We start from the raw sequence: 27,115 nt of genomic DNA on the forward strand, positions 1-27,115 counted from the left end.
AATCCTCAGCTCACCTTCCCACCTCCTGAGTCTTAGGCTCATGGACGTTTATTTCGAATGGATGCTGGCACACGTACACGAGAGGCAGAGCAAAGAACTGATTTCCCCAACACGTCAGCAGGACAAGAATTTTTATGCTAGACATTTTTTAAAAATTGTGCTAAAATGTTGCAAGTTCCATTTGTTTATTTTTATTTATTTATTTATTTTTTTTTTTACAGGCAGAGTGGACAGTGAGAGAGAGAGAGACAGAGAGAAAGGTCTTCCTTTGCCGTTGGTTCACCCTCCAATGGCTGCTGTGGCCGGCGCACCGTGCTGATCCGAAGGCAGGAGCCAGGTGCTTCTCCTGGTCTCCCATGGGGTGCAGGGCCCAAGCACTTGGGCCATCCTCCACTGCACTCCCTGGCCATAGCAGAGAGCTGGACTGGAAGAGGGGCAACCGGGACAGAATCTGGCGCCCCGACTGGGACTAGAACCCGGTGTGCCGGCGCCGCAAGGCGGAGGATTAGCCTATTGAGCCACGGCACCCGCTCCATTTGTTTACTTTCACGATTCCTAGTCCATGCCTAGGAGACAATGGGCATAAAATACATAGGAAGAGATTGGGAGCTCTCCAATATAAACAGTAGGAAATATCTAAGATCTCTGAAAATAAAATCACACGACTGCTTCCCTACAGATCTACTTTAAGTCTACGCTCTGGCACTGGGGAGCATCGGCCGGGGAGGCTGAAAGTAGCCACAGGGAAGAGAAGTTCCAGAAGGTCCTTTGCACGGTGACGTTAGGAGCTGGTGACACACCCGGGGCCCTCACTGCCCAGGTGGGAACAAAGGTCACAGGGCTCAGGGCCCAGAACGCGGTCCCAACCCCTCACGTGTTATTCACCCAGCGTCTCGTGCACAAGCAGGATTGCTTTCCCACCATAAAATGCCACGTGACAAAGCGTGAATGCCAACGCAGGCTACAAAAAGGCTAACTCCCTGCTGCCTTTCACACCACGGAGAAGCCGGAGGACACAGGGCCATCAGGGGTCTGTGGCCAATGCTCAGGGTGCCGCACCTGCCCACAGGGGCAAAACGCAGGGGTGGGGAGACGTGGAGCACTGCTGCTCCCCACTCCCATGACCCTGAGCCCACGTCTCAAGCCCCTAACTCAGCGTCCTCCTGCAGACAACGTGAAGGGAGTCCGGCCCATGGTGCCAGGGTCCGGGGGATGCATTGGTCTTCATTGAACAAGCGCCTCTTCCAGGTCTGCACACACGTGCTGACGTCCACGGTCCCAGCCAAGAGTCAAGGGCAGAGTAAGACGGCACTGAGCACCACCGCTGCCCGAGGCTTTGCAATGCCGAGCCAGAACCTGGGTGAGCCAGCCAGCTCCTGTCGGCCAAGCTCTCCTCCAAGTCTCTGACTCCAGGACAAAGGTTAGGGAAAGCAGGAGAGGCCCGGGAGGCAGCACAGACTCCCCACCCCGCCCCCGCCCCGAGCCCGACTAACTCCAGCAGGCCCAGAGTTCTCCCAGCAGCCATGGAGGGCGCAGACCCCAGCAGCGAGGGCTCCCCGACAAGCACACCCGAGAGCCTGCAGCACACGCGGCACCACGCGGCAGCTCTTTGTGCTGAGCTACAAGCACCAAGTCAAAACGCAGAAGACTCCGCTTCACGTGCTGTGACGTCAGAGGACTCCAGACAGGTCTGGCCGAGCTGTGTCATTCAAGTTCAAGTCCACCAGATTCCGAGAACATGATCTTGTTCACAGACATCATCAGTCGGGAACGTTACAGCACTGGCCTAGGGTGGACCCTCAGTGCAGTAGCCGGTGGTGTGATAGGAGGAGGGACAAAGACACAGACATCGAAGGAGCCAGCAGTGGGAGTGATGGAGCCACACGGCCAAGAAATGACCCGGGAGTGCCGGGAATCACAGCACCGGAAACACTCCACCTTCGAACTCCCAGGAGGAGCCAACCGTGCCAGCGTCTTGCCGTCAGACCATAGGCTCCCAGAACCGTCAAAGAGCAGGTGCCTACCGTTCTCAGCCTGCTGGCCCCTGGTGCTTTACCAAGGCTGCCCTGAGTGAAGAGTACAGGACCTAGACCCTGGGAGCCAAAGACCAATAAAGGGAAATGGCTGTTGGGGCTACGCTAACACACGTGGCGCACAGGGATTGCTGGGGTAGATCTGGCAGATTGAAGGAGGCCTCACGTTCTTTGCTGCTTTACGTACTGCTGGGGAGGTGGGGGGGGGGGGGTCTCCGACCCCTCCTCTCGAATCTGCAAAGATTCTGACTTTTCTATAAGACATACAATATGTCACGAGTGACACTGGCCCGGTTTCCAGGCCCGGGGCCTAAGAGATGAACTAGTTGTTCTTTGTATACCCAGAACAGCTGTTCTTGGAGTCCTGAGTTGCAGCATAAGAGATCTGAAGCTGGGGCAGGTGTTGTGGTGGCAGTAAGTTAAGCCATCTGGGGACTCTGGCACCTCGTATCGGTGCTCGCCGGAGTCCCGGACGCTCCCCTTCTCATCCAGCTTCCTGCTAACCCACCTGGGAGGCAGCAGGGGCTGGCTCAGGTGCTTGGGCCCCTGCACCCACATGGGAGACTGAATGGAGTTCCTGGCTTCATCCTGGCCCATCCCTGGCTATTGCAGGCATTTGGGGAGTGAGCCAACCGATGGAAAATCTCTCTCTCTTCCCTCATTCTGACTCTCAAATAAACAAGTCTTTTTCAAAACAGAAATCTGAAGCCACCACACTGAGATCGCATTTGGGGAGGTCCTGAGACAACACGAAGACAGGGAGACGCCAGGTCGGCCCCTGGCTGCTCCTGTCTTCCCACAATCCCTCAGGCAGCCCCGACACCCCACAGTAGCCCGAGTGGGTGGCCACGACTGCTCATCCCCAAGCCAAACCAACGACAGCAGCCATGCCACGCCATCAAGTCTGGGGCTGCTTTGTTCAACAGCAAGAAGTAATCAAGGCAGCCTATGAGGCACAGCAGGAGTTGAAGGTGTTGCACCGGGAGAAATTCAGATCAGCAGCAGAGGGGTGGAGAGATGGCTGGTCACAGGGACCGTCAGACAGTTCACCTGCACCTGTGCGCCGCCCAGGAGTCTGACAGCCACAGAGAGGGGACGAATGGACGCGCCAGCCCGAGGTGATCGCGCTGTGGATGGGGGAGGATCTCAGTCGAACCCTGCAAGACCAGAATGAGCACCTGGAGCAAACTCTGGCATCCTCCAAGATCAGATCAGGAAACACGGGGACCAAGGGTGGCCTGCGCGCCTCAGGGGGAACCTGGCTGACCCCTCCGTGTGCACGCACTCAACACCCAAGAAATAAAATACGCCTCCGCGCACCTGTAGGAAGGGCCCTTGAACTAGTTTGCCATGCGAGGTTAAGAGCCACGGCAGAACAGCCCCTCCCGTGCCAGGCCCACCGTTGGAACCGTGAGTGTTCTGAGGTCCAGAGAGAAGGGACGCGCTGACATGCAGCGACATTTTAATCCTGGGGAGGAAAAGCCTGCAGGCCACAAACCCCGTCCGCCCTGGACGCTGAAGCCAGGCCAGTCCTCCAGGGCTCGCAGGGACAGGGGGTGCACGGAAAGCACAGGGGGTTCCTGTGCTGTTCACTACCGCAGCCCCCTGTAATTGTCATGGGGAACCGACGGCCTGGGCGAGGGTCCTTCCATCCCCGACAGCAAGGGCCGCTCTGGGCCGCGGAGAGGGTGCACCAACCCAGCTTGGGGGATGGTGTGATGGGTGCTGGGCAGGCTCCCTCAGCTCTCCGGAGTCCAGCTGGGGGACACACACAAACTGGCAAATGCAACCTGAGCACCCAGGGTGTGAGCTCCCAGGGAGCCGGCCATGGATCATTGCAGATGGCAACTGGGCAGGGCCACCGTGCCACACATTTGGTCAAACGTTATTACAGAATCTTCCGTGAGGGTGTTCTGGGAGGAGTTCAGTACTTATTTATTTATTTATTTTTTGACAGGCAGAGTGGATAGTGAGAGAGAGAGAGAGAGAGAAAGGTCTTCCTTTTGCCGTTGGTTCACCCTCCAATGGCTGCCACGGCTGGCGTGCTGTGGCCGGCGCACCGCGCTGATCCGAAGGCAGGAGCCAGGTGCTTCTCCTGGTCTCCCATGGGGTGCAGGGTCCAAGTACTTGGGCCATCCTCCACTGCACTCCCTGGCCACAGCAGAGAGCTGGCCTGGAAGAGGGGCAACCGGGACAGAATCCAGCGCCTCGACCAGGACTAGAACCTGGTGTGCCAGCGCCGCAAGGTGGAGGATTAGCCTATTGAGCCGCAGCGCCGGCTACTTATTTATACTTCAAGAATGATTTATTCGAAAGGCAGAGCTACAGAGAGAAAGAGATCTTCCAACTGCTAGTGCATTCCCCAAATGGCCCCAACGGCCCATACTGGGCCAGGCCGAAGCCAGGAGCCTGGAGTTCCATCCGGGTCTTCCAGGTGGGTGGAAGGGGTCCAAGCACTTGGGCTGTCTTCTGCTGCTTTCCCAGACACATTAGCAGGGCGCTGGGGCACCAGCATTGCAGGTGGTGGCTTAACCCCCAGCCTCAGCGCTGGCCCCGAGACGCGTATTTCACTCCGTGGCCCTTGGAGGAAGCACATGGGCTCATCCTCCTGCGGTGGCCCCTGCCAGCAGCCGGAGGCCTGAGTGGAGCAAGAGACGACCTCCCCTGAGGATGAGGAAGTCCTTCTGCAAATACCCTTGAACATGAACTGCAGCATCGTCGCCTCGTCCCTGGGTCTGCAGCCCGCCAGCCCGAGCCACCCACCCGCATCAGACCTGGCAGCGTCTACACTGCAGCAATCAAGTCCTTAGAATCAGACAATGGATCTCGCCCCGGGCGGGTACTTAGAGAGCATGAAAAATGCAATTAGAAGAGGAGTTTATTTTGGGGCAAAAATGTTGAAACCTATGCATAATTTTTCACACTATGCATTTTCCATGAACTTTGTGAAAACTCCTCGCAGGCATGAATTTCACACTGTGTGTACCAAAATAAACATAGTTTAATTCCATTTTCCAAGAACTTTTTCCCAGGATCCGCGTGTGCCTGCAGCACACACACATACACACCTCCTACTGGCTCTGTTCCTCTGGGAAAAGTCTGACAATGCCACGGCAATTGCCGGGGCCTCACACCACCTCCAGGAGCCCCACTCGCTTGTGGCTTAGCTGCCAACTAGGGTAGCACCTAACTCCCACTAACCACGCTCCCCAAGCCCCTGGTGGCCTCTGCCCACTGCTCCATTGTCTCTGCCTGCCTCCCAGTCACATTCTCAGATGGGCAGTTAGTGCCACACTGCCCGAGAAGTCGCCCCGAGGGGCGCACCCACTGGACATCACCTCGAGTCCCTTGGCCAGGCTGAAAGACAAGGCCAACAGCTGGCCTGCTCAGCTCTGGTCTGGCTGGTGCCATCACAGAGGTACACAACCTGATGAGCTGGTCACAGCTTTGCTCAAATTCTTAGTTCATGACGGACTAGGTGGCATGACCACAAGGCATGCCCAGGTCCCATACACACTGGCCCGCTAGCCAGGGATCCCACATTTGGCCCAGCACATGGGTGCTGGGCTTGGAGTACCTGGGGTAGTTACAACACAGTACACAGCGTACGTGGCAGGGAGCGTGGCTCCCGGGCTCAGCACAGTCTCTGCGGGAGCCGGAGCTCTGTCTGCCCGAGGAGGCGGGGCTGGAAGACGGCTCTGTGGTGGCTGGCAGGCCAGCAGGGTGGCAACAGCAGCGTCATGGCATCTCTGTCCCTCAAGCATCGCCATGGCACATCTGGCTCAAGAACCTGCCCTGTGCCACACCCTGCAGGGCACTGTCACTGCCACCTGTCGTCAGGGTAAGAAGTCGCAACCGTTCTGCTTTGCAACCTGGGACATCACGCGACTCGCCAGGTTCCAGGACCGAGGTCACTGCTGTTTCTAATAAAAACGCTGGGCTCAGGTGGCTCTTTCAAGAGAGGGCACCCCCCTGTCCTCCCGGGGGCACTACACACACCGGGGGGAGGGGGCAGCTCAGGCATGGCTACAGGGGAGCAGGGACAGCCGTGGCCCTGGCGGCCACCATCCCCTGAGCTCCCAGTACAAGCACGGGCTCCACGTACGTGGTGTCTGGTCATCCACGTGGGCTCTGGGGTCAACTTCCTCGTCCACGCGTGACCTCTCGTGACGCCATCCCCAGTCGCTGGCTCAGACAGGAATCCGGACGCTTCTGCAAGGTCTTCTGCCAATACGCATCGTCGGCTGACTTTCAACAGGAGCTCCCCTGCGGAATCCACAGTGGGGCCAGTTCCACGGCGAGGCCGGCCGGGAGGGCTGAGGGGCCCCTGGAGGAGGGCGGTCTGCGCGTGGATTCCACGCCTGCCTAGGAAGCTACCGCAGCTGTGTAAGCCCGAGTTTCCAGGAGCATAGGATGCGCACTCGGAGCCCCACAGGAGACGCCAGGATCCACAGGGAGGACTGAACCCCCACCCCCGGTTTCTCCTACACGTCCCCCAGCACTGCTCAACAACGCAAGGCTGTCCTCCCACGGGCTACGTCCCAGTGCGCCACTGCTCCCCTACTCCCGCACTGTGGGGCCACTAGGAAGTCAAAGAAGAGCCACCTGAATACAATCTGATCTGATAACCAGGACGGCTGTTAAGTGACTAACGGGCTGGCACCGGCTGGACCCAAGGACGATGCCAACGCCAGGTGGGACGGAGGAAGGTGGCCTGAGATTCTGTCACCCAGAAGAGCACGCAATTGAGAACTTCTGCACTGCGTCTGGAATCTCCCACGTCATTGTCTCGGACCAACGCTGACCGGGAGCAACTGAAGCTGACCCCACACTACAGCATCCTACTCCCAAGGCAGCAGCTGGGGAAGCGAGGGGGCCATGGGGACCGGTCCCGGGACGCTGCCTCTCAGTCAGTGCTCTCGGGATTGACAGGTGTTCCTCGGACCACACCAAGGTTTAAAATTCCACAGACGCAGATGCCGAGACAGGACCGCAACGGTGGCCGTAGGTCCAGCCTCCCAGCCAACTTGCTTCCTATCAGCAAACACCCACTCTCCTACAGACACAAAGCCTCACTTTCACCCATTTTTACCCAGTAAGCATCTCTATGGTTCTTATTTGCAAACACTCTACTGCTTTAAAAACCATTTAGCAACCACCGCAGGTGACGAAGCCCACGTGACGATTTGTGAAAGCCGAGGTGCGGAGCCGACTTATGTTGGGAGATGACAAATCGCTGCTAAAAATACCTGCCGTGGTAACTTGCGAACGGTTACTCAGTGCACACGAGAATTAACGCAGCACTGTTTCGTGTGTGCTCTCCACGCTAACTGTGGTTTCCCAGGTGATGGTGAGGTCTGTATTCCAGGCTGCCCGGACAGATGCCTCCCTTAAAATTGATTATCTCATAAAATTCATCAGGGTGATGGTTTACAGTTACTGCTTCCATAGTAAAGGCTGTGCGTGAATCGAGGTTTCTAACCAGGCACTTACTACGTCCGTGTGCACACGGGATCAAACTCAGTCGGCCTGAAGGAAGAGAATATGGGGCAATGTGCATTTATAAAGGTGGCAACCTAATTAAAGGACCTTCCCTAAGGATGTGCATTAAGTCAATATGACACTGCAAGTACGTGAAGGAAACAACTCACATGGCTGACCCACAGAAGCACACGTGTCCTCCGACACGTATCATCCCCTGTATAAACCGTTTGTTTAAAACCACATTCAATCACACAGTCTCCGGACAGCCTTTCTAAGCCAGGGTTAACCAGTGCGACGGTCAGCTCAGACTTCAAAGCGGCGCATGCCCGGAAGCCAAATATTTAATACAGAAGTCCAAGAAAAGATTCGTTCCTATGTCAGCGAGTTATCCGAAGTTTCATTGCATCTCAACGTACGCGTCACACACCCCATTACAATTCCACAGCGTGATCGTCTCCCTCACCAAGCTACAGAACACTAAGTCTCCTTCTGGAATTAAGTAGATTTTCTTCCCCTCAAATGTCACAACTAAAAAAGGATTCTGCACATGCGCGCGCATACACACACACACACACACACCACTAAGAACATGCATTAGGGCTTTTTTTTTTTTTCCAGAAAGCATCTGGCAAATAAGAATTTTCTAAAATTCACATTTCCCTTGCAGCAGGAGGTGAATTTGTGTTTAAATACGTATGAGCCACGATGAAACCTGATAATAAACCAGATAAAACCCAAAATACAAGAAAAGGAAGGAAAACAGAATGAATGATACATTTCTATTACCATGTGCTTAAACAGCTGAGAAGTCAAGTTAATTTTTTTCCAAAGATTTATTTTTTGGGGACAGTGTTGTGATGTGACCGATTAAGCTGCCACCTGCCGTGCTGGCATCTCATATGGGCACCTGTGCAAGTCTCAGCTGATCCAGCTCCGTAACACACCAAGCTTCAGCCTGGCCTAGCCCATTGTGGCCATCTGGGGAGTGAACCAGCAGATCAAAGACCTCTCCCTCTCTAACTCTGCCTTTCAAATAAATAAAGTAAATCTTCAAAAATAATTATTTTTAAATTTATTTGAAAGAGGAAGAGACACACACATACCCAGAGAGACAGAGAGAGAGAGAACTTCCATCCGCTGGTTCACTCCCTAAATGGCCACAACAGCCAGCGCTGTACCAGGTCCCCCATGTGGGTGCAGGGGCTCAAGAACTTGGGCCATTTTCCACCGCATTTCTCAGGCAAGGTAGCAGTAAGCAGGATTGGAAGTGGAGCGGCTGGGACTCAAATCAATGTGCATATGGGATGCTGGCATCACAGGTGGGCTTTACCTGTTATGTCACAATGTCAGTCCCAATTTTTAAAAATAATGAGATGCCATCTGCAAAACCATTCCATGGGCTATAGGTAGGTCGGTTGAATGGGAGGCAGTTAGGTCCGTTAACCGCACTTAATTCTTAATCAAAACCATTCCAGCCCCACGGCTCCCCAGATACACAGGAGAGGACCGAATGAGCACCTGACAACACTCACCCAATCACCTGGCTTCTCCTGCCTCATAGCTAAGCCATACGGTTACCTAGGCAACCCTTGAATGCCTCCATGTTCCACTCCGGGTCCTTAGATCCACTTATTCAGCCAACATGCCTAGCCGTCGTGGTGGGTCTGGGATGGGTGAGGCTGAGTGTAGACGTGGCCTTGAAGATTTATTTCCAGGGTCTGGCACAGAGAATGGGCTCAGCACCTCTAGAGTGAATCGAACAGTGAGTGAGTGGACAGGCCCACACACTGGAGCAGCACTGACCACGAGAAATAGGATACGAGCCACAGCCATGACCACATTTTCTAGCAGGCACATTTTAAAGATGGTAGAGAGGAACAGGTGCCATGAATTCTCACGCATCTTACCTAACGGAAGAGTTTGAGAAAATACCGTTTCCATGTGTTATCGGTATTAAGAGGCCTTATTTGTGAGTATTTTCGCCTTCCTCTGTACCGAAGTCTGAAATCTGCTCTGCATCTGACATTCGCAGCCCGTCTCCACCGGCAGCACCCACACTTCAAGATCCTGCCAGCCCCGTGTAGCTAGTGGCTCCCCTAGCACCAAGACACAGAACACTCCCGTCACGGCAGAAAGTTCCAGGAACAGCGAGTGCAGAGCAATGTGAGCACAGGGAGGGGCCGGGAGGGGCCGGGAGGGGCCTGGGGGCAAGCGGAGCTGAGTGTGGGCAGACCTCGTTTGCAGGCTGAAGAGCTCACCTCCTGCCCCCGTGACAGGTGAGGGTGTGAGATGTTGGATGGGCTATAGGTAGGTCGGTCAAATGGGAGGCAGTTAGGTCCGTTAACCGCACTTAATTCTTTATCAAAACTAGACAGGACTGTAACCTCTGCCTTCTGATTAGCTGTTATTCTGCTCCTCCCCTGATTGGTTACATCTAGGTTTGATCATCACAAAGGAACCAATCAGAGAGCCACCACCTCCTGTATAAAAGGGCCGGGAGGTTTCTCACATTCAAAAACTCTTGCTTTGCTCACCGTCCCAGTCTGTGGAAATTCCTCTTCAACATAAGACAAGAGCTAAGATCACCCTCACCCTCATCCTCCCGCAACTCACAGACAGCAAAGAATCAAAAAGGTTTGGGTCAGCGGCCGGCGTTGTGGCTCAGTGGTTTGGGCCACCACATCCAACGCCAGCATCCCATACGGGCACCAGTCCACATCCTGTCGGCGCCACTTCTCATCCAGCTCCCTGCTAATATGCGTGGGAAAGCAGCAGAGGATGGCCCGAGTGCTTGGGTCCCTGCACCCACGTGAGAGACCCGGAAGAAGCTCCTGGCTCCAGCTTGGTGCAGCCCTGGCCATTATGGCCAACCAGCAGATGGAAGATCTTTCTCTGTAACTATGCCTTTCAAATAAATAAAATAAATCTAAAAAAATTAAATTTGTTTGTTCTGCTTTTAACAGCAAGGAGGTGACATGATGAAATGCCATTGTTAAGGGAGTGGATTCCTAGAGAAGAGAGGGGCATGAAGCGGAAGCAGACAGACCACAGGCCTGGGCTGTAGCTCAATGGGTTAAACTGCTGTCTGCAGCGCCAGCATCCCATTTGGATGCCAGTTCAAGTCCCGGCTGCTCCACTTCTGATCCAGCTCCCAGCTAACGCACCTGGGTAGGCAGCAGAAGATGGCCCAAGTGCTTGGGCCCTGCCACCCACGTAGGACACGGATATGAAGCTCCTGGCTTCAGCAGAGCCCAGCCCTGGCCATTGCGGCCATTTGGGGAGTGAACAAGTAGATGGAACATCTCTGTGTGTCTTTCCTGGACTCCCTGTAACTCTACCTTTCAAATAAATCTTAAAAAAAAAAAAAAAATAGAAAAAAGATGGTAACCAGAGCCCAGCACTGGCCACGGCAGACAGGCCGGGTTTGAAGACAATTCTGTATCTGAGATCTGAGACCCAGTGGTACCAGACCTTTAGCCTAGCAATCAGACAACTGCAACCCACATCGGAGGACCTGGGTTTGATTCGTAGCTCCAGCTTCCTGCCACTGGGCATCCCAGGAAGCAGCACCGACGGCTCAAGTGATCGGGTCTCCACCAGCCACGTGGGAGACCTGAACTGAAATCCTGCCTCTGGGCTGAAGCCCAGCTCCGACCACTGGAGAGTGAACCAGCTCCGGGCCTCTCTCCATACTTCTCCCTCTCTCAAGTCAATGTTTCTATTGTTTGAAGGATCATACATCTGTTTAAAAAAATTTAAACACAGATTCACAAGCCAGGCTCAATCCAGAGTGAACTCAGTCCAAGATTTTAAAAAAGTAATAAAAACTTGGAAAATGCAGTCCGTTTTTCATAAAACCTGGCTTATTCGATGCGGCAGTGGCCTTTCCTTCCAGGATTATACTCCTCTGGCGAGAGGCACCCCTTTTTTTTATTACGATTGTCACTGTGCTTCAAAGGTGTCCTTGCTAGGCAAAACAAAACATCCGCGATCGTATGCTGCTCCCTAAATTATATTTCTGAACCTGAATTTGCAAGTAAAATAGAAAATTCTGGGAACCACTGTTTCAAACACCCTTGAGTTAAGACAGACATAAGGTCCAATGTATGCATCTTATCCTGTGGCCTGAAATTCTTATTTCACTTACATATATCCACGTGGTAAAAATGCTATCCAGGAGGTCTTCAAAAATGTCATGGCAAAATGTTTATTATGAAAAACCTGCACATAGATTTCAAAATGGTTTTGCAGCAATATAACCTTACATTTTAATTCCATCTTCCACAAACTTTTTGAAGTGCACGCTAACTGAAATTTAGTATTTTAAATGTACTATTGGGAGTGAGCACTGGGCATAGATTTTTTTTTTTAAATAAAGACTTATTTATTTGAAAGGGAGAGAGAGATCTTCCATCTACTGGTTCACTCCCCAAATGGCCAATAGCCAGGATTGAGCCAAGTCAAAGCCTAGCGCTTCTTCCAAGTCTCCCACATGGGTACAGAGGCCCAAGGACTTCGGCCATCTTCTGCTGCTTTCTCAGGCACATTAGCAGGGAGCTAGATTGGAAGAGGGGCAGCCGGGACTCGAGCCAGCTCCCATATGGGATGCCAGCACTGCAGGCCAGGGCTTTAACCCGCTGAGCCACAGCGCCAGCCACGGGCATGGCAATTAAGACAACAGTTGGGACACCACATCCTGTAGTGATGCCAGCTCTGCTCCCGGTTCTAGTTTCCTGCTAACACAGTAACGATGGCTCAGGAGCTGCATCCCTGCCACCCACAGGAGGAATCCGGGCTGAGCCCCCAGCTCCTGGGGAAGGAACCAGTGGACGGGAGCTGTCTGTCTCTGCCAACCTCTCTCTGCCTCTGAAATAAAGGAAAATTAGAAGTGTTACTGTTTATTTATAGTCAATCCCATACTGTTCTGTGCTGGACCTCTGATATTAGCATGAACGGTTTAATCCAAGTTCACTATCTTCTTCCTACCCCCAGTTCCACGGCTCCTTTCTCCCAGGAGACTGTTCCCAACAGGGAGCCGATGGGTCAGCAGCAAACACGAGTTCTGTTGTATGTTTAGGTTTTATTGTACATTTCAGATCACACCGAAAGCAAAATATGCCCTACTCCCAACAACTCCAAACACCCCAACCAGTGCGCTATCCCCAATTCTGATTCCTTCATGGATGACACGCTCCTCCTCCTCCTCTCCGGCACCCCTGGCAACAACACCCCTGTTCCCCAGGACATCACCCTGTCTCAAGTCCCCTCGCTCACCCCCTCCTGCCGGGACTTCGGGCTCTGACCTTTGGTGTCTCAAGTCTCTCTACTTCGGATGATCACCACTTAATCTTTTAAATTGTCCCATTATTTTCCCCATGCTGTGGCATCCCATTTAATATTTATTCTATTGCCTTTGGCTGGGCTATTTTTCTTTTATTCTTCTCATATCCAGGCACATCTGTCTTGTGCGCAATGATTTTCTCCAGTGCTTCAGTGGCCAGAATTTTATCTTCCCTGCACAGCTGGGATAAAAATACTCTTCCATTTTCTTCTGGTTATTTTACAGATTAATACAGAGGGATCTAAAGGCAGAGACCGCTGTACTCTGAAATTAATACCTGCAGAACTTTCTGGCATGAGTGGCAATTGCTCACATATTTCCCAAGGTGTCCCTATCCACATCATAAAATGGGTGACGTCACAGAACAGCCACCCTTCCACAAATGGGAGTGAAGTGGACGTAATAGCTAACAACCGAGATGTGCCACTCCTCCGAGAGGGGCTTGGCACCCAAAATTCTCTCAACTCCCATCTCGACAGTCTCACTTCAAGTTAATTTTTTAGGGGCCAGCCTTGTAGTTTACTGTGCTGAGCCACTGCTGGCAACAATGGCATCCCATATGCCAGCTTACGTTCCACTGGTCCTCTTCTGATCCAGCTCCTGCTAACATGCCTGGGAAAAGCAAGCAAAGGTGGCCTATGTGTTTGGGCTCCTGCCACCCACATGAGAGACTCAGAAGAAGCTCCTGGCTTTTGGCTTCAGCCTGGCCCAGCTCTGGCCATTGTGGCTATCTGGGGAGAGAACCAGCAGATGGAAGATCTGTCTCTCCCTCTATTTCTTTCAAATAAATACTTTAAAATTTTAACTTTTTAAAGAGTTATTTGAAAGGCAGAGGCAGAGAGAGAGAAAGAGAGAGAGAGAGTGTGTGCGTGTCTTCCATCCACTGGTTCTCCCCAAATGGCTGCAGCAGCTGGAGCTGTGCCAATCCGAAGTCAGGAGCCAAGAGCTTTCTCTGGGTCTCCCATGCAGCTGCAGGGGCCTAAAGACTTGGGCCATCTGCTGCTACTTTCCCAGACCCTAGCAGAGAGCTGGATCAGAAGTTGTGCACCCAGGACTCAAACTGGCACCCATAAGGGATGCCAGCACTGCGGGCGGTAGCTTTAACCACTATGCCACAGCGCCAGCCCCTAAAAATTTAATTTTTAGCAAGAAATGTCAGATATACAAGAACAACTATCTCAAGAGATACCATGTCAGCCAGGTGTACACAAGCCAAATTCAAATGGCTATGGTGGTATTTTCCCTATTTCTCCTATGATGAGACTTTCCTTGATAGAAAACAAAAATGAAATAATTAAGAAAAAAGCAGCATATATAATCACAAAGTTAAGATCAGAGTCTACAGATAACTTTTCAGACCAAATAGAAACAATTCATTGAAAGGTTAACAATGGTTATCTGTAGAAGCATAGAATACAGCAATTTCTTTTTTATAAAGATTTATTTTATTTATTTGAAAGAGTTACAGAGAGAGATAGAGACAGAGAGAGAGGTCTTCTCAACTGGTTCACTCCCCAGATGGCCGCAATGGGCGGAGCTGTGCCGATCCGAGGCCAGGAGCCAGGAGCCTCCTCCAGGTCTCCCACGTGGGTGCAGGGCTCCAAGGACTTGGGTCATCTCCTGCTGCTTTTCCAAGCCATAGCAGAGCACTGGATCAGAAGAGGAGCAGCCGGGACTCGAACCGGTGCCCATATGGATGCCGGCACTGCAGGCAGTGGCTTTCACCCGTTGTGCCACAGCGCCAGCCCCGCAATTTTTTCTTTATACTTTTTACAATATATGCTTGCATTATATACTCTATATATTAAACATTTATGTACATATACACAAGCATACTTTTATTCCTAAAATTTTGATGTCTTAAGAATCAAATGCTACTAAAAAAAATCAAGTAAAGTTAACTCATCTTTGGTTTAGGCGCTTGCTCACAAAATGCAAGTATTCAGGCCTCTAATCACCTAGAGCAATAAGTCTAAGAAGATGCACTGTAATAAAAAGAATTCTAGAAATACCTTTAACTGTCCACTGCCTTTGTTTAAGACAACAGCCTCAAAGGACTTGTAAAATAATCTGCAATGAGGTCTTCATAAAAGCTGAATGACAGCCTTGTAGTTAGGTTTTATAAAAAGTCCCTGTTGAACGAAGACTGACAAGGCATTGGCTGGCAGTAATAAAATGATGCTGTGTGTATCATTTCTTTAAAACATTCTAGCAAGAAAGAAGACTGGTGCAGGAAAACCCCAAGGCTCACACAAGGGCGCCAACTTCCAGCCCAGCAGTGAAGATGCCCTCGGTTCGCATCCCCACTCTGGCTCCTGATTCCAGCTTCCTGCGAATGCAGGCTCAGAGGCAGGAGGAATGGCTTTAGTCACTGGGCTCCGGGCTCCAGCCCTGGCTCCAGCCCCGGCCTGCTCCCAGTGTTACGGGCAATCAGAGAGTGAACCAGCAGAGGAAAATCCCATCACTTGGTCTTCTCAAACTGTTAAAGACTTTTTAAAACATGAGGCCAGAACAACACAAAGGTGAAATTGTTGAAGTTGGGTGATAGGTACCGGGTTACTTTATACTATTCTATTTTGGGTATTTTTTAAAATGTTTCCATAATAGAGGGTTATGAAAGGGTGACATGAAAAACAAGAAGATACATTGTCACCAATTTCAACCCATGAAAGAAAATCAAATGAAAGCTACTTTTTTTTGTACATCAAGGTTACTATTTTGAGGAATGCATCCTACCTGAGAATTAACACAGAATCCTGAATCCATACCTTTTCTTGAACACACAATTCAAAGTATGTACAGGAAAAAAAAACCTAACAATAAAAATGTGTTTCATGTGCATCCAGGAGCAGACCAAGAGACAGCCGACAGAGCACACGCAGGCTGCAACACTCGGGAAGTGAAACCGGATGCCAGCCGCCAGCCCGAGAGCCCCACACATCTGTGTGACAGAGAGGAAGAGCCCTTTGTCCTATCTCGGAGGACACCAAGTCAGTCTGTCCACAGTCAGCCTCCAGACCCCAGCACCCCACAGAACTCAGGCAGCCAGACCAGTGCCACCTGCCCTCGGCAACAGTGACAAGGGTTGATGTGCACAGTAATGTAACGATCTCAGAGACCCAAAATGACGGCTTCCCAGTGCTATCAAGGTAAGAACAGGGCAGGTGATTGGCCTAGAAGTTAAGATCCCTGTGTTCTACAGTCGACGACCTGGTTTCAACTCCCAGCTCCGGCTCCTGACTCCAGCTCCCTGCCAGCATAGGTCCTGGATAACAGCAGTGATGGCTCAACGGACTGGGTTCCTACAACCTGCATGACAGATCTGGACCAAGTTCCTGACTCCTGATTCAGCCAAGGCTTTGCTCCCATTTTCAGAATGAACCAGCATATGGGGTCCATCCATCTCGCTCGCATGCTCTCCCCCAACTCCTGCATCTGTCTCACTGCCTAGCACATAAACAAAAAGCGACCTTATGTCATTCTTACACAGCACAGTTAAAGGGCTCTCCAGGACATGCTGTCAGCTGGCAAAGCGGTCTTGTTTCCACTGTACACATGCAGATGAGGCTGGGGGCTGCTAAAAACACTTGCTCCTTGGCAACAGACTACAAAAGCCCAACTTCCTCTTCACTGCCCATCACCTGCCGTGCAGGGAGACTCTGATGGGAGGCAGGGGGCGAACCCTCCACCAAACACATAAACCAGGGTGGGACAGAGGGGAAATTGGCCTTGGATCCAACAGCTCCTGGGTTTCCCACTCCTGAGGCACATCCTGATTCCCCGTTATCTTACACGGTGGCGTCTTTGCCCTGAGTGCGGAGGCTCTCACGGATAGACGGTGCCCCCACCGATACCCGTGTTTCTGTGGGCACGCCCTCTCTGCCTGCTGAGCCCGACAGAGGCCTCCCGACAAAACCTCCCAGCTTAACCTGAGAAACAGGCACCATTTTCAAACAGGGAGGGAGCATCCCGCTGGGCGGCCAGGAGGTTTGCTGCCGGTCCCCCCTCTCTTGGTAAACCAAGAAGGTGGGCACAAGAGGGCTCAGCGGCCCAGCAGGCACAGCCCCCGACTCCCGGGGGAACTGGGTGGGGGCGCAGAGCAGGCCTACCTCTCTGACTTCGTGGAGCTGGCCGGGGTACTGACTCTTGGTTCTCCGGGCGGCTGCAGGCGACTTGTGATGCGTGATTGTGACAACACCGGGGGCCCCCAGACTGAGGTGTCTCTGGCTACAGGGAGACGAAGAATTGGGTGTTCCGTGGGGGAGCAAAGTGAGACTTCGGCTTCGGGAGCTTGGAGTACTCTAGAATAAGCAACAGGGGTCAAACTCAACAGCTGACCTGCAGAACACGACTAAGTGCTGGCTTCTCTGGGCTGGGGACCTCTCCTCCTTCCCCACCCTCCGCTGTGAGGGATGAAGGCACGGGGCAGCTTGCAACATCGCCACGTGCCCAAATCCCAGATCCCTGCTAGACAAAGACGATTCCCAGTAGCTGTTCTCTTGGGCCGTGTCTCCATTCTACCTTAGCAGCATGAGCAGCCCTTCAAACCCCCCCCCACACACACACACACCATGGCCTGACTCGAGACTCCCCACTGTCCTTGCTAGGATGCCCCTCCCCTCCCCCGGCGACCCTCTGCCCACCCTCTGATGCTATCGGGGGAAGCACCCGCCTGGCGTTCTCATTCCACTGCCTGAGGTCAGATTTACTGTCCAGGGCTCCCCCGGGAGATCCTTTCACTCTCATCTCTGTACCCTGATACCTGGCACATAGCAATCGCTGCATTTATTGAGGGCTGGGCACAAGCTTGCTGAGGGAACGAGCGAGCTAAGTTATCCTTCCCGGGCCGGCATTTCAACCCCTATTAACATAGAATCCGATCAACAAGGGAGAGACTCACTTCCCGCTAAATGGTCTTGGGACAACTGTACCTGAGCAACAAAGACTCAATTCTCAGATCGCAGATGCAAGAGCCGAACAAAGGCCACACAAAAGAAAGCTTGTAGCCACTGGGTAGCGAAGACCCAGAGTTTCAAAATCCAAAGGTCCAGAAGAAAAGCAAAGCTTCAATACATTTGATTACCTAAAAACTCAAAACTTCTACAAGGAAAACAAACTGACCCACTGACCACCGTGGCACCGAAGGCAAATGACAAGCTAGGAAAAACACACTCAGAAATTTATAAGTTATTAAGGTGGGGGGAGATGTAACCAGAGAGCTCAAGAGAAGGACGGACACGTGGCCCTTCAGCCACATGAAAAAAAGCTCAGCTATGCTCCTAAGCGAACCGTAAACCCCTACTCCACCTACACAACCACTTTCACCCATCACATTGGCAAAATCCCCCAAGCACTCGATGTCGAGAGCACCATAGAAGGGGGGAGGGGGGAGTAAAAGGTGGCAAAACTCCTGCCGTAGGGGAGGGTAATGCGGCAGACCCGTCACTGTTACAGACCCAATTCCCCGCACTCCAGCGGTCCGCCGTCTGTGACACGTCTGCTAGACGCACCTGCACCCAGCAGAGGCCACAGTCCCTGCCAGTCACCACAGCATCTGTTTAACGACCAAGGATGGAAACAACTGAATGCCCACCTGTGAGGAATGGGGAGTGGGGGAATGCATCACTGTCCCCTATAAGGCAACATGACTCAGTCAGAGAACCAAGAGGAAGGCCTCCATGAACTCATCTGGAAAATTCTAAGCTATCAAGTTGGGGGAGAAAGGTTTGCTAGGGGAGCTGGTGCTGTGGCATAGCAGGTAAAGCTGCAGCCTGCAGTGCCGGCATCCCATGTGAGTGCCGGTTCGAATCCCAGCTGCACCACTTCCAATCCAGCTCTCTGCTATGGCCTGGGAAAGCAGTAGAAGATGGCCCAAGTCCTTGAGCCCCTGAGCTCATGTGGGAGACTCAAATGAAGCTCTTGGCTTCAGACCAGCCCAGCTCCGACTGTTGTAGCCATTTGGGGAATGAACCAGCAGACCAAACCTCTCTGTCTCTTCCTCTCTTTCTGTAATTGTGCCTTTCCAGTAAATAAATCTTAAAAAAAAAAAAAAAAGTTAGGTGTGGATTTGTGGTAGAGCATGCAGAGTTCCATGTCAAAAGACAGAATGAGGGGCCGGCGCTGTGGCGCAGCGGGTTAACACCCTGGCCAGAAGCACCAGCATCCCATAGGGGCACCGGTTCGAAACCCAGCTGCTCCACTTCCCATCCAGCTCCAGCCATTGTGGCCAACTGGGGAGTGAACCACTGGATGGAAGATCTCTGTCTCTCTCTGTCTCTATCTCTCTCTCTCTCTCTCTCTCTGCCTCTCCTCTCTGTGTAACTCTGACCTTCAAATAATAAGTAAATCTTAAAAAAAAAAAAAGACAGAATGAAAGAGCTTGCACCATAATTTGCTCATAATTTACTTAAAATACAACACCACTCCAGAAGGGCACACTGAAACCACTTAGCGCGGTTGCTTATTTGCCGAACAGCAGGGACAGGTTGTACTGGATGGCTGTTCTTAGTCTTATCTTCAACCACGCGAACGTATTACGTATTCAACAACTTCCAACGCTGCCTAAAACTTGTATCCCGGTCGTTCCGAAGCTTCGCTTCAGCTCAAGAAAAGGCGGTTAAAGAAATGCTGCGATCATGCCGGTTTCTAAGGTTCAACTGCCAGATATCCGAAGACCCACTGTGCGCCCAGGAGACCATCTACATCACGTCTAGGAAAAATAAGAGCTGGACCAATCAGTCTGTCCCCCTGGATCGGGGTGGGGTGTACCAGCCTGCAGGCCAGCAATACCATGTGCTCATGCCCTGCCAATGGCAACCACAGGCAGCGCTCAAAAGTCAGGGTACAGCAGGCTAATGTTGAAGCTGATCATTGTGTATGGCCTGCAAAGGGTGTTATAAATATCCAAATGGCCCTTGATGGAAAAAAACAAAAAGTTTCCCCACCACAGCCCTAGATGGTTACGATACTGCTGGAGACATAAGACACACAGACACAAATACAAGGCGGAAAAGCACAGCCCGGTACCAGGAGGTGACAACGTGGTAAGACAGTGCAAAGATAGGAGGAGGGAAGAGACCAGGACGTGCCCATCTCCGTGGGAGGCGGCTTTGCTGGGGAGACTCCTAAGCAGTACTGGTCCTCAAAGTAGCAATACAGCCCAAAGTATAATGTGATATTCCCTCGGAAATCACAGATGACAGAGCTGGGAGTAGACGCCTTTGCCAGGATCTCCACGAACGGTAATTAATCAAGAAATTCCCCCAGCAACCAAATGATTCTGCTGTGGCAGTCTGACCCCAGGATCATCACTTAATGGCTGTCATCGGAATTCACGGGCAGTAAATTTGAATCGAAAAACCTTTAATTTCTCATTAACTGTGGGAGTCTCTCAGTTTAATTCACACCTGTGTCTCGTCTCAGGGTAAATGAGAGCCGTCTCCCTCTTGGAAAGCCCCACAGGTAATGAGATAGGGGGAGAAAACCAGAGATGCTCCACGCCCCGGGGAAAGAGAGGGCTGTCTTTCCACAAGGAAGCCTGTCTGGAACCTCCAGGTTTTGTTGCAAAATCATGCTTGGATGTCATAGAAACGCACCCTTGCTACTCATTCAAAATAAAATATTAACAGAGTCTGTGGAACAACATGGCAGGGTTTTGTTCCAAATATTTACTTCGACGGGAGCGACGCGCGATGCCAAGTGTGCCATCTGGAAGATTCTGAGTCAAGAGTGACAGTCTCTGCACCCCCCCCCCCCTTCAGAGAATCGCCCCACACGCTGTCACCAGCACCCACCGGCTGCCCTGCACGTCCCCTCCCTCAGTCACGCCTGCCTGCAGATGGGGTGACAGCAACTCAGAGTGTGGGGGCAGGTAGGACGAAGAGCCGCCAGATGCACCTGCCCTGGCACGCCGCACAAGCCCACAGACCTCCTCATCTTGCCCTTAGCGCTCCTCACGGGGCTGCGACTGCTCCCAAGGTCACAAACTGGGGACAGAACACACAGTTTGTAGCTACCAGCTACGTGAAGGCAAGGAAGGCTCAGAAGGAGGGAGGAGAGTCTAGCAAGACTACGTCCAACCAAGGGACTCGGACCACGAGCCTAGGAGACAAAGTCCAGTCTAAGAAGGCTTGGGGGACGGGTGAGCCACACGGCAGTTGGGACGCCCCCAGCCCATTTCAGGGCACTGGGGCTACAGTGCTGGCTCCATTTGCAATTCCAGCTTCCTGCTGTTGTGTCCCTGGGAGGCAGCGGCGATGGCCGAAGTAGCTGCTTCCCTGTCACCCACGTGGCAGACCTGCACAGAGTTCCCGGCTCCTGGCTTCAGCCTAGCTCAGCTCTACTGCTGCAGGCTTTGAGGGAGTGAACCAGCAAACGGGAGGTCTCCATCCCACCCGTCTCTCTCTGCCTCTCCAATAAATAAGATTTAGAGGAAGCAGCAGTGTCTAGAAAAGCTCTCTGGTCTGACATGACGGCGTGGGGAGAGGGTATGAGCACACAGCCCCAGACTGCCATCTGCATGACCCAGTACAGGAATGTGGCCATGTTCATCTCTAACATTTAATACCACCTCCTGCACTAGGAAGCCGGAGGGGGAAATGAGCATGGGCATGTGCCCAAGGGGGCCAGTGCCGTGGTGCAGCAGGATGAGCCTCTGCCTGCAGGGCCGGCATCCCATATGGGGCTGGTTCTAGTCCCGGCTGCTCCACTTCTGATCCAAATCTCTGCTGATGGCCTGGGAAAGCAGTGGAAGATGGCCCAAGTGCTTGGGCCCTTGCGCCCATGTGGGAGACCCGGAAGAAGCTTCTGGCTCATGGCTTTGGTCTGGCCCAACTCCAGGTCATTGCAGCTATTTGGAGAGTAAACCAGTGAATGGAAGACCACTCTGTCTCTCCTCCTCTCTGGAACTCTGCCTCTCAGATAAAATAGTTTAAAAAAAAAAAAAAAAAAAAAAACCTGTGCCACAAGCAGCATGCAACAGTATCAGCATTAACAAGTGAACAAAATGCAGCCTTCAAGTACCACTGTGGGGGAATGTCTGTTGAACAGCCGAACATGTGAACCTCCAGGCTGCTCCAGTCCACAGGGTCCTAAGCACCTGTGTCCTTAACCTAATAAAATAACAATGAGTTAATCATTTTAATGACTAAGAAAGTACTGGCCTCTTAGGGGCAAAAAAAAAGTACATTTGAAAAGGTGACCTCACAAAGCGCCCATGACATATGGCTACAGTAAACATTTTGCTTAAATAAGAAACAGCCATTTTCCAGGAGTATCTGGAAAAAAAATATAAAGCCCCAAATACAAAGGAACATTAGCTGGTTCCAAAAATTTCTTCCTCCTCTTTTTTAAAATCTCTTTGAGAGGCAGAGAGATAACAAGGGAGAGAGCTCGCCCTGCTGGCTTCGCCCTCCAAATGCCCACAGTGGCTGGGGCTGGGCTGGGGGGCTCAGTCTGGTTCTCCCGTGGCTGGCAGGAGCCCAGTGACTTGAGCCATCACCGCTGCCTCCCAGGGTCTGGAACAGCAGGAAGCGGGAGTCAGGAGCCAGAGCCGGGCGTCCAAGCCCTGCACTCCAATAGGAGACACAAACGTCCCAACCAACTAAGCCAAATGCCCGCACCCAAAAATCCTGTTAACACACCTATCAACAGTTCTAATGGTTGAGCTGGAATCAACAGCATAAACGGGAGTAAGGGGCATAAATATCTTAAGTACACATTTGTGGCATCCACTTTCACTGTTGGAAAATTTTCTGAAGGGGAATGTTTTTGAGAGTCAGCTGATTCCAATAGCATTCAAATGACATTTAATTTGAAGCATATTGTCCTCAATTTCTTGAATTCTTTCACAGCAAGGGAGGAGAAAAGTAGCTGTATTTCAGAAGAAAATAGCCTAAAGGAGGCCCAAAAAATTAAACCAGTCTGGCTATGTATTTTGAAGAACAAATGTAAGCAAATAAAGCCATTTTATTTTATTTTATTTCTTTTCCTGTGGAAAGAATTAACATGCCATTTCTCTGTGAATGTGTGAAAGCTAAAAGTTTATTCTTTTTCTTCCAGAAGTAAATATACCATGAACAAAAAAGGAAAAGCATAAGTTTCTAAAATAATACCTTGAGGGCCTTAAAATTATTCAGAATTTCAGTTTCTTGTAAGTCAACATCTGAATAAAATATGAGTTTTTTAAATGGATCCATCTACTATTTTTGCTTAATAATTGCACACTGACCTCCTTGCCCTGATTTTTGTTTTTATTTCTTAATTTTCTGTTATCTCAACCTTAAAACAGACCTACAGTAGAAATAAGATTTTTAAAACTAGGACATTTTCCAAGTTCATTTCCATGATTAACTTTTCAAAATCATTTTGGCTGTCTCTACTCTAGCAAGTTCCTGTTTCCACCCCACACACACACAAAAAATCCAAATTTCAAGTTACCAAGCCTGGTGAATTTCTTCTGTCATTTGCTAATCTTTGCACATAGCTTAAACATTTTCACCAACTCTTAAAATGCACACGCACACAAAGGCATGCAAGCTGGTGTAGAAGGAAAAATAGTGGTTCCAGCAGACAGGCAGCCGCTCGCCTGCTCCTAAACATACTGTCTGGAATTCATGATTACACAGGCAAATGCCAAGTCTCCGCAGGGAAAAAAAAAAATCACTGTAAGCAAACGCATGTACTTCCATTTCCTGTAAAACAGAGGGAGAGAAGACTTGACATTTTTAGCTCTCCTTTTCTCATATTATTTTCAGCCTCATTCCCCCAAATAAATCCTGCTGACTCTCCTCTCTCAGCTAATCCAACTGCTCGCATCTCCCTAGCATCTGTCCAGGGAAGGCTTGAAGGCCCCAACTGCCCGGGAAGCATTGGTCTTGCACCTCTGGCCCCGTGTCACACACCACACTGTCTCTCCGCTCCCTCTACACCCACCCACAAACAGCAGCGTGACGCTGAACCCTACTACAGTCCCAGCTCTGCATCTCCCACCCAGACCATTTGCTCGGGCCCTCGCTACCCCCAAGCACCATGACTGCTTACATGTGTTTTATTCCGAAAGCCCGAAAAACTCTCCTCCTGCTGACTAAGCCCGATTCCATCTACTTTCAGACTTTGCAACCATAAAATCTCAGAGCTAGAAAATCATGATGCTAGCTTAGCTTTTTCCTCTTTCAGATCCAAAACCCACAGCTCCTAATAGGTAAATGAACCATTCAAAAGTAAGGCCTAAATTACAAGTCTCACTCCAGACTCAACTGGAAATAACAACTCGGGATTCAACCCCGCAGCTGGCTGCCCGCCACCCCCCCCTTTTTTTTTGTTTTTTGATAGGCAGAGTGGACAGTGAGAGAGAGCGAGAGAGAGAAAGTTCTTCCTTTGCCGTTAGTTCACCCTCCAATGGCCGCCATGGCCAGCACACCACGCTGATCCCATGGCGGGAGCCAGGTGCTTCTCCTGGTCTCCCCTGCAGGTGCAGGGCCCAAGCACTTGGGCCATCCTCCACTGCGCTCCCGGGCCACAGCAGAGAGCTGTGGCTGGCCCTTCTTTACTACACAAGGACCCAGGCATCTGACCCAGCATCCAGCAGCAGGCTCTGCGCTGCAGCCACCGCTTGCCACGTCCATGTGCCTTTCCGGAGTGCCTGGGACAGGTCCCACCTCTCTTCCAATCCAGCTTCCTGCTGCTGCACCTGATGGCCCAAGGACTTGAACTTCAAGCCATGTACGTGGGAGACCCAGATGAAATTTCTGATTCCTGGCTTTGGCCTGGCCCAGCCCCGCCCCAGCATTCGGAAAGGGAACCCGGAGAAGATTCCTCCCACCCCCTCTAATAAATAATCTAAGTCTGTAAAATAGTGTCTGACACACAGATGTTCAAAGTACTTGACATAAAGGAAAACTGGAGTGTTGTATTACCATTCTTTTTACCCAAAACTCAAACACACACACAACACTGTCTTGAAAGCAGGGCAATTATGCTACATTCTCTTGAAGATCCCCCAAAGAATTTGACTTTATATATGTTGTGTATAACGTGGCACAAAGCATTTTATGCTGAACTGTCATTTTACAGAAAAGAATCTGAAAGCGAGAAATGTACTGAATTAGGTTACATGGCAAAAACCTAGAGCAATTGCATTTAATACAGCAAATTTGCTTTAGTGTTAGGAACAAGGAGAGGAGTCTAACATCACTGATTATTGGGGTCCCGAGCCAACACGATACGGCAAGGTGAAGGGAGACAAGGCGGAAGGAAAGGCACACAGGAGTGGCACTGGCTGTGCAGGTCACCGTCGTGCAGAAAGGAAAACGAACGTGAGTGCGGCGATGCCGGCAGATCCAGGACGCGTCTAGAGAAGTCAACGGCGGCCCCGCGTTCGCATCAACAATAACCGGGCAGAAGCTGTCAGTGACAACAAGGTGCGACTCGCAACAGCAATAAATCAAGAACGGAGCTTATCAACTCATAAGGCGCACACAAGACCTTTGTCGAGAAAAAAGCTTAAATCTATAAAAAGAAACCCATGAAGAACTGAGAAAAATGGAAATAATTGCACTGGGTGAATGAATGGGACCACTTACCATGAAGATATCATTCTTCCCACACTATTTTATGATCCTGCTTATAAAAAACACCTGTGCGGGGAGGGGGCTTCTTGAACAATCCCATAAATTTATTGTAAGCTTAAATGGACCAAAGCTTTGTGAAGAGCCAAATTCATTCTGAGAGAGGAAAACAAGGACTCACCCCACCAAATCCAGATATGAACAGAGCCACAAGGAGCACACACACACTCATATACAAACACTGCCCGGCCCAGCCTCTCCTACAACAAACTCCTAACCTCAAGGTGATGCTGGGAGCAGGTGGGGCCTTGGGGAGGGGATCAGGACACAGGTACATGGCCTCCGTGGAGGCGAGTCACTCGGCTGCCTTCAATTAAGATCCAGAGGGCCAGCCCCGCCCCATCACCGAGTTACGTGTTGGAGAAACATTCCACGGTAGTATCAGAGCCCCACGTGGCTCACCAAATCTCAGGTCAACAACCTCGCTGGGGCCAAGCACAAGGAGCTAACACTTCAGGTTTTTTTGTTTGTTTGTTTGTTTGTTTGTTTTTTAAAGATTTGAGAGCTAGAGTTTCACACAGAGAGAGATAAAGAGAGAGAGCGGTCTTCCATCTGCTGGTTCACTCCCCAAATGGCCGCAATGGCCAGGGCTGCGCCAATCCGAAGCCAGGAGCTTCATCCAGGTCTCCCATGAGGGTACAGGGGCCCAAGCACTTCGCCCATCTCCCACTGCTTTCCCAGGCCACAGCAGGGGTTTGGATGGGAAGAGGAGCAGCCAGGAGGCGAAACAGTGCCCATATGGGATGCCAGCACCATCAGCAGAGGCTTACCTACTATACCAATTCAACTTCAAATTTCTAAAATGCCTTTTATTCAGAGACTCATAACAGGAGCAATGTCTGAAGGACGGTAAACCTCCAGCTGTCAGAGATAAAACACAGAGCACAGCACTCAGTACTGCGTATGTACTGAGTCCTTCACCGCCCCCCTGGAGAGAGCCCCGCCAGGCCACGGACCGCATGCCACCAGCCACCGGCCACTCTGTGGGCCTGACACAGGCTGCCCCTTGCAGGTGCCAGGAATGCAATCAGTACCTCGGAGAGCAGTGCCTTTCCCCACTGCAGCTAGAACCAGTGATTAAACACCGTCTCTTCTCTGAAAGCCCGATTCAGGAAATACAGATTCGCAGGGGTCTGCTCTCGGTTTCCAAGAAGACAGTGGAGTCTGGAAAAGACCTCCCACACTTGGACATAAAGTGTCCAAAACGTGACCTGCCACACCATCACCAACACATGTTACGCCGAGATTCGTGGAGTATGGAAGCCCCATCGCCGTGCCAGGCAGCGCTCCAGCTAACACGACAGATGCCCAAGGCAGTCTCTCCATCCTCATGGAAACAGCGCTTTCCACCGAGAGAGGTACAATGCAGAGGGGTTTAGAGATTACAATATCAAGCAGAGGAAGAAACAGCTGGCAAGGCCTTCCAGTGTTAGACAGGTGACCAGAAAAGGCGACACTGGATTCAGGACTTGCACGAAGCAAAGGAGCGAGCTACATGTGCTGGGAGGGGCACTCTCTATAGCCGCTCAGCAGGTGCAGAGGCCCTGGCGTGGAAGTCCACCTGGCGCCTGCAAACAAGATGGACAGCGAGGCTGAGGGGAGACGGAGCAGGGCACAGAGAACCCAGGTTA

At 51.4% G+C, this 27,115-nt stretch overlaps 1 protein-coding gene across 8 annotated transcripts in view; it reads right to left on the minus strand.

Annotated features, from left to right (window-relative positions):
- OSBPL10 (oxysterol binding protein like 10) overlaps window positions 1–27,115 on the minus strand; it is a 296,379-nt gene that overhangs the window by 130,451 nt on the left and 138,813 nt on the right. For 7 of the 8 annotated variants that reach the window (XM_089331213.1, XM_002716244.6, XM_089331217.1 and 4 more), the window contains exon 4: window positions 16,968–17,159. The exons of the other annotated variant lie outside the window; for it this stretch is intronic. In XM_089331213.1, coding sequence (XP_089187339.1) covers window positions 16,968–17,159 — 192 coding nt within the window. The remainder of the gene's footprint in view (window positions 1–16,967; window positions 17,160–27,115) is intronic. 8 annotated transcript variants of the gene reach the window in all.

Source organism: Oryctolagus cuniculus, chromosome 4, assembly GCF_051225735.1.
Source record: "Oryctolagus cuniculus isolate XC-2025 breed Fujian yellow rabbit chromosome 4, ASM5122573v1, whole genome shotgun sequence".
NCBI classification, from domain to species: Eukaryota; Metazoa; Chordata; class Mammalia; order Lagomorpha; family Leporidae; genus Oryctolagus; species Oryctolagus cuniculus.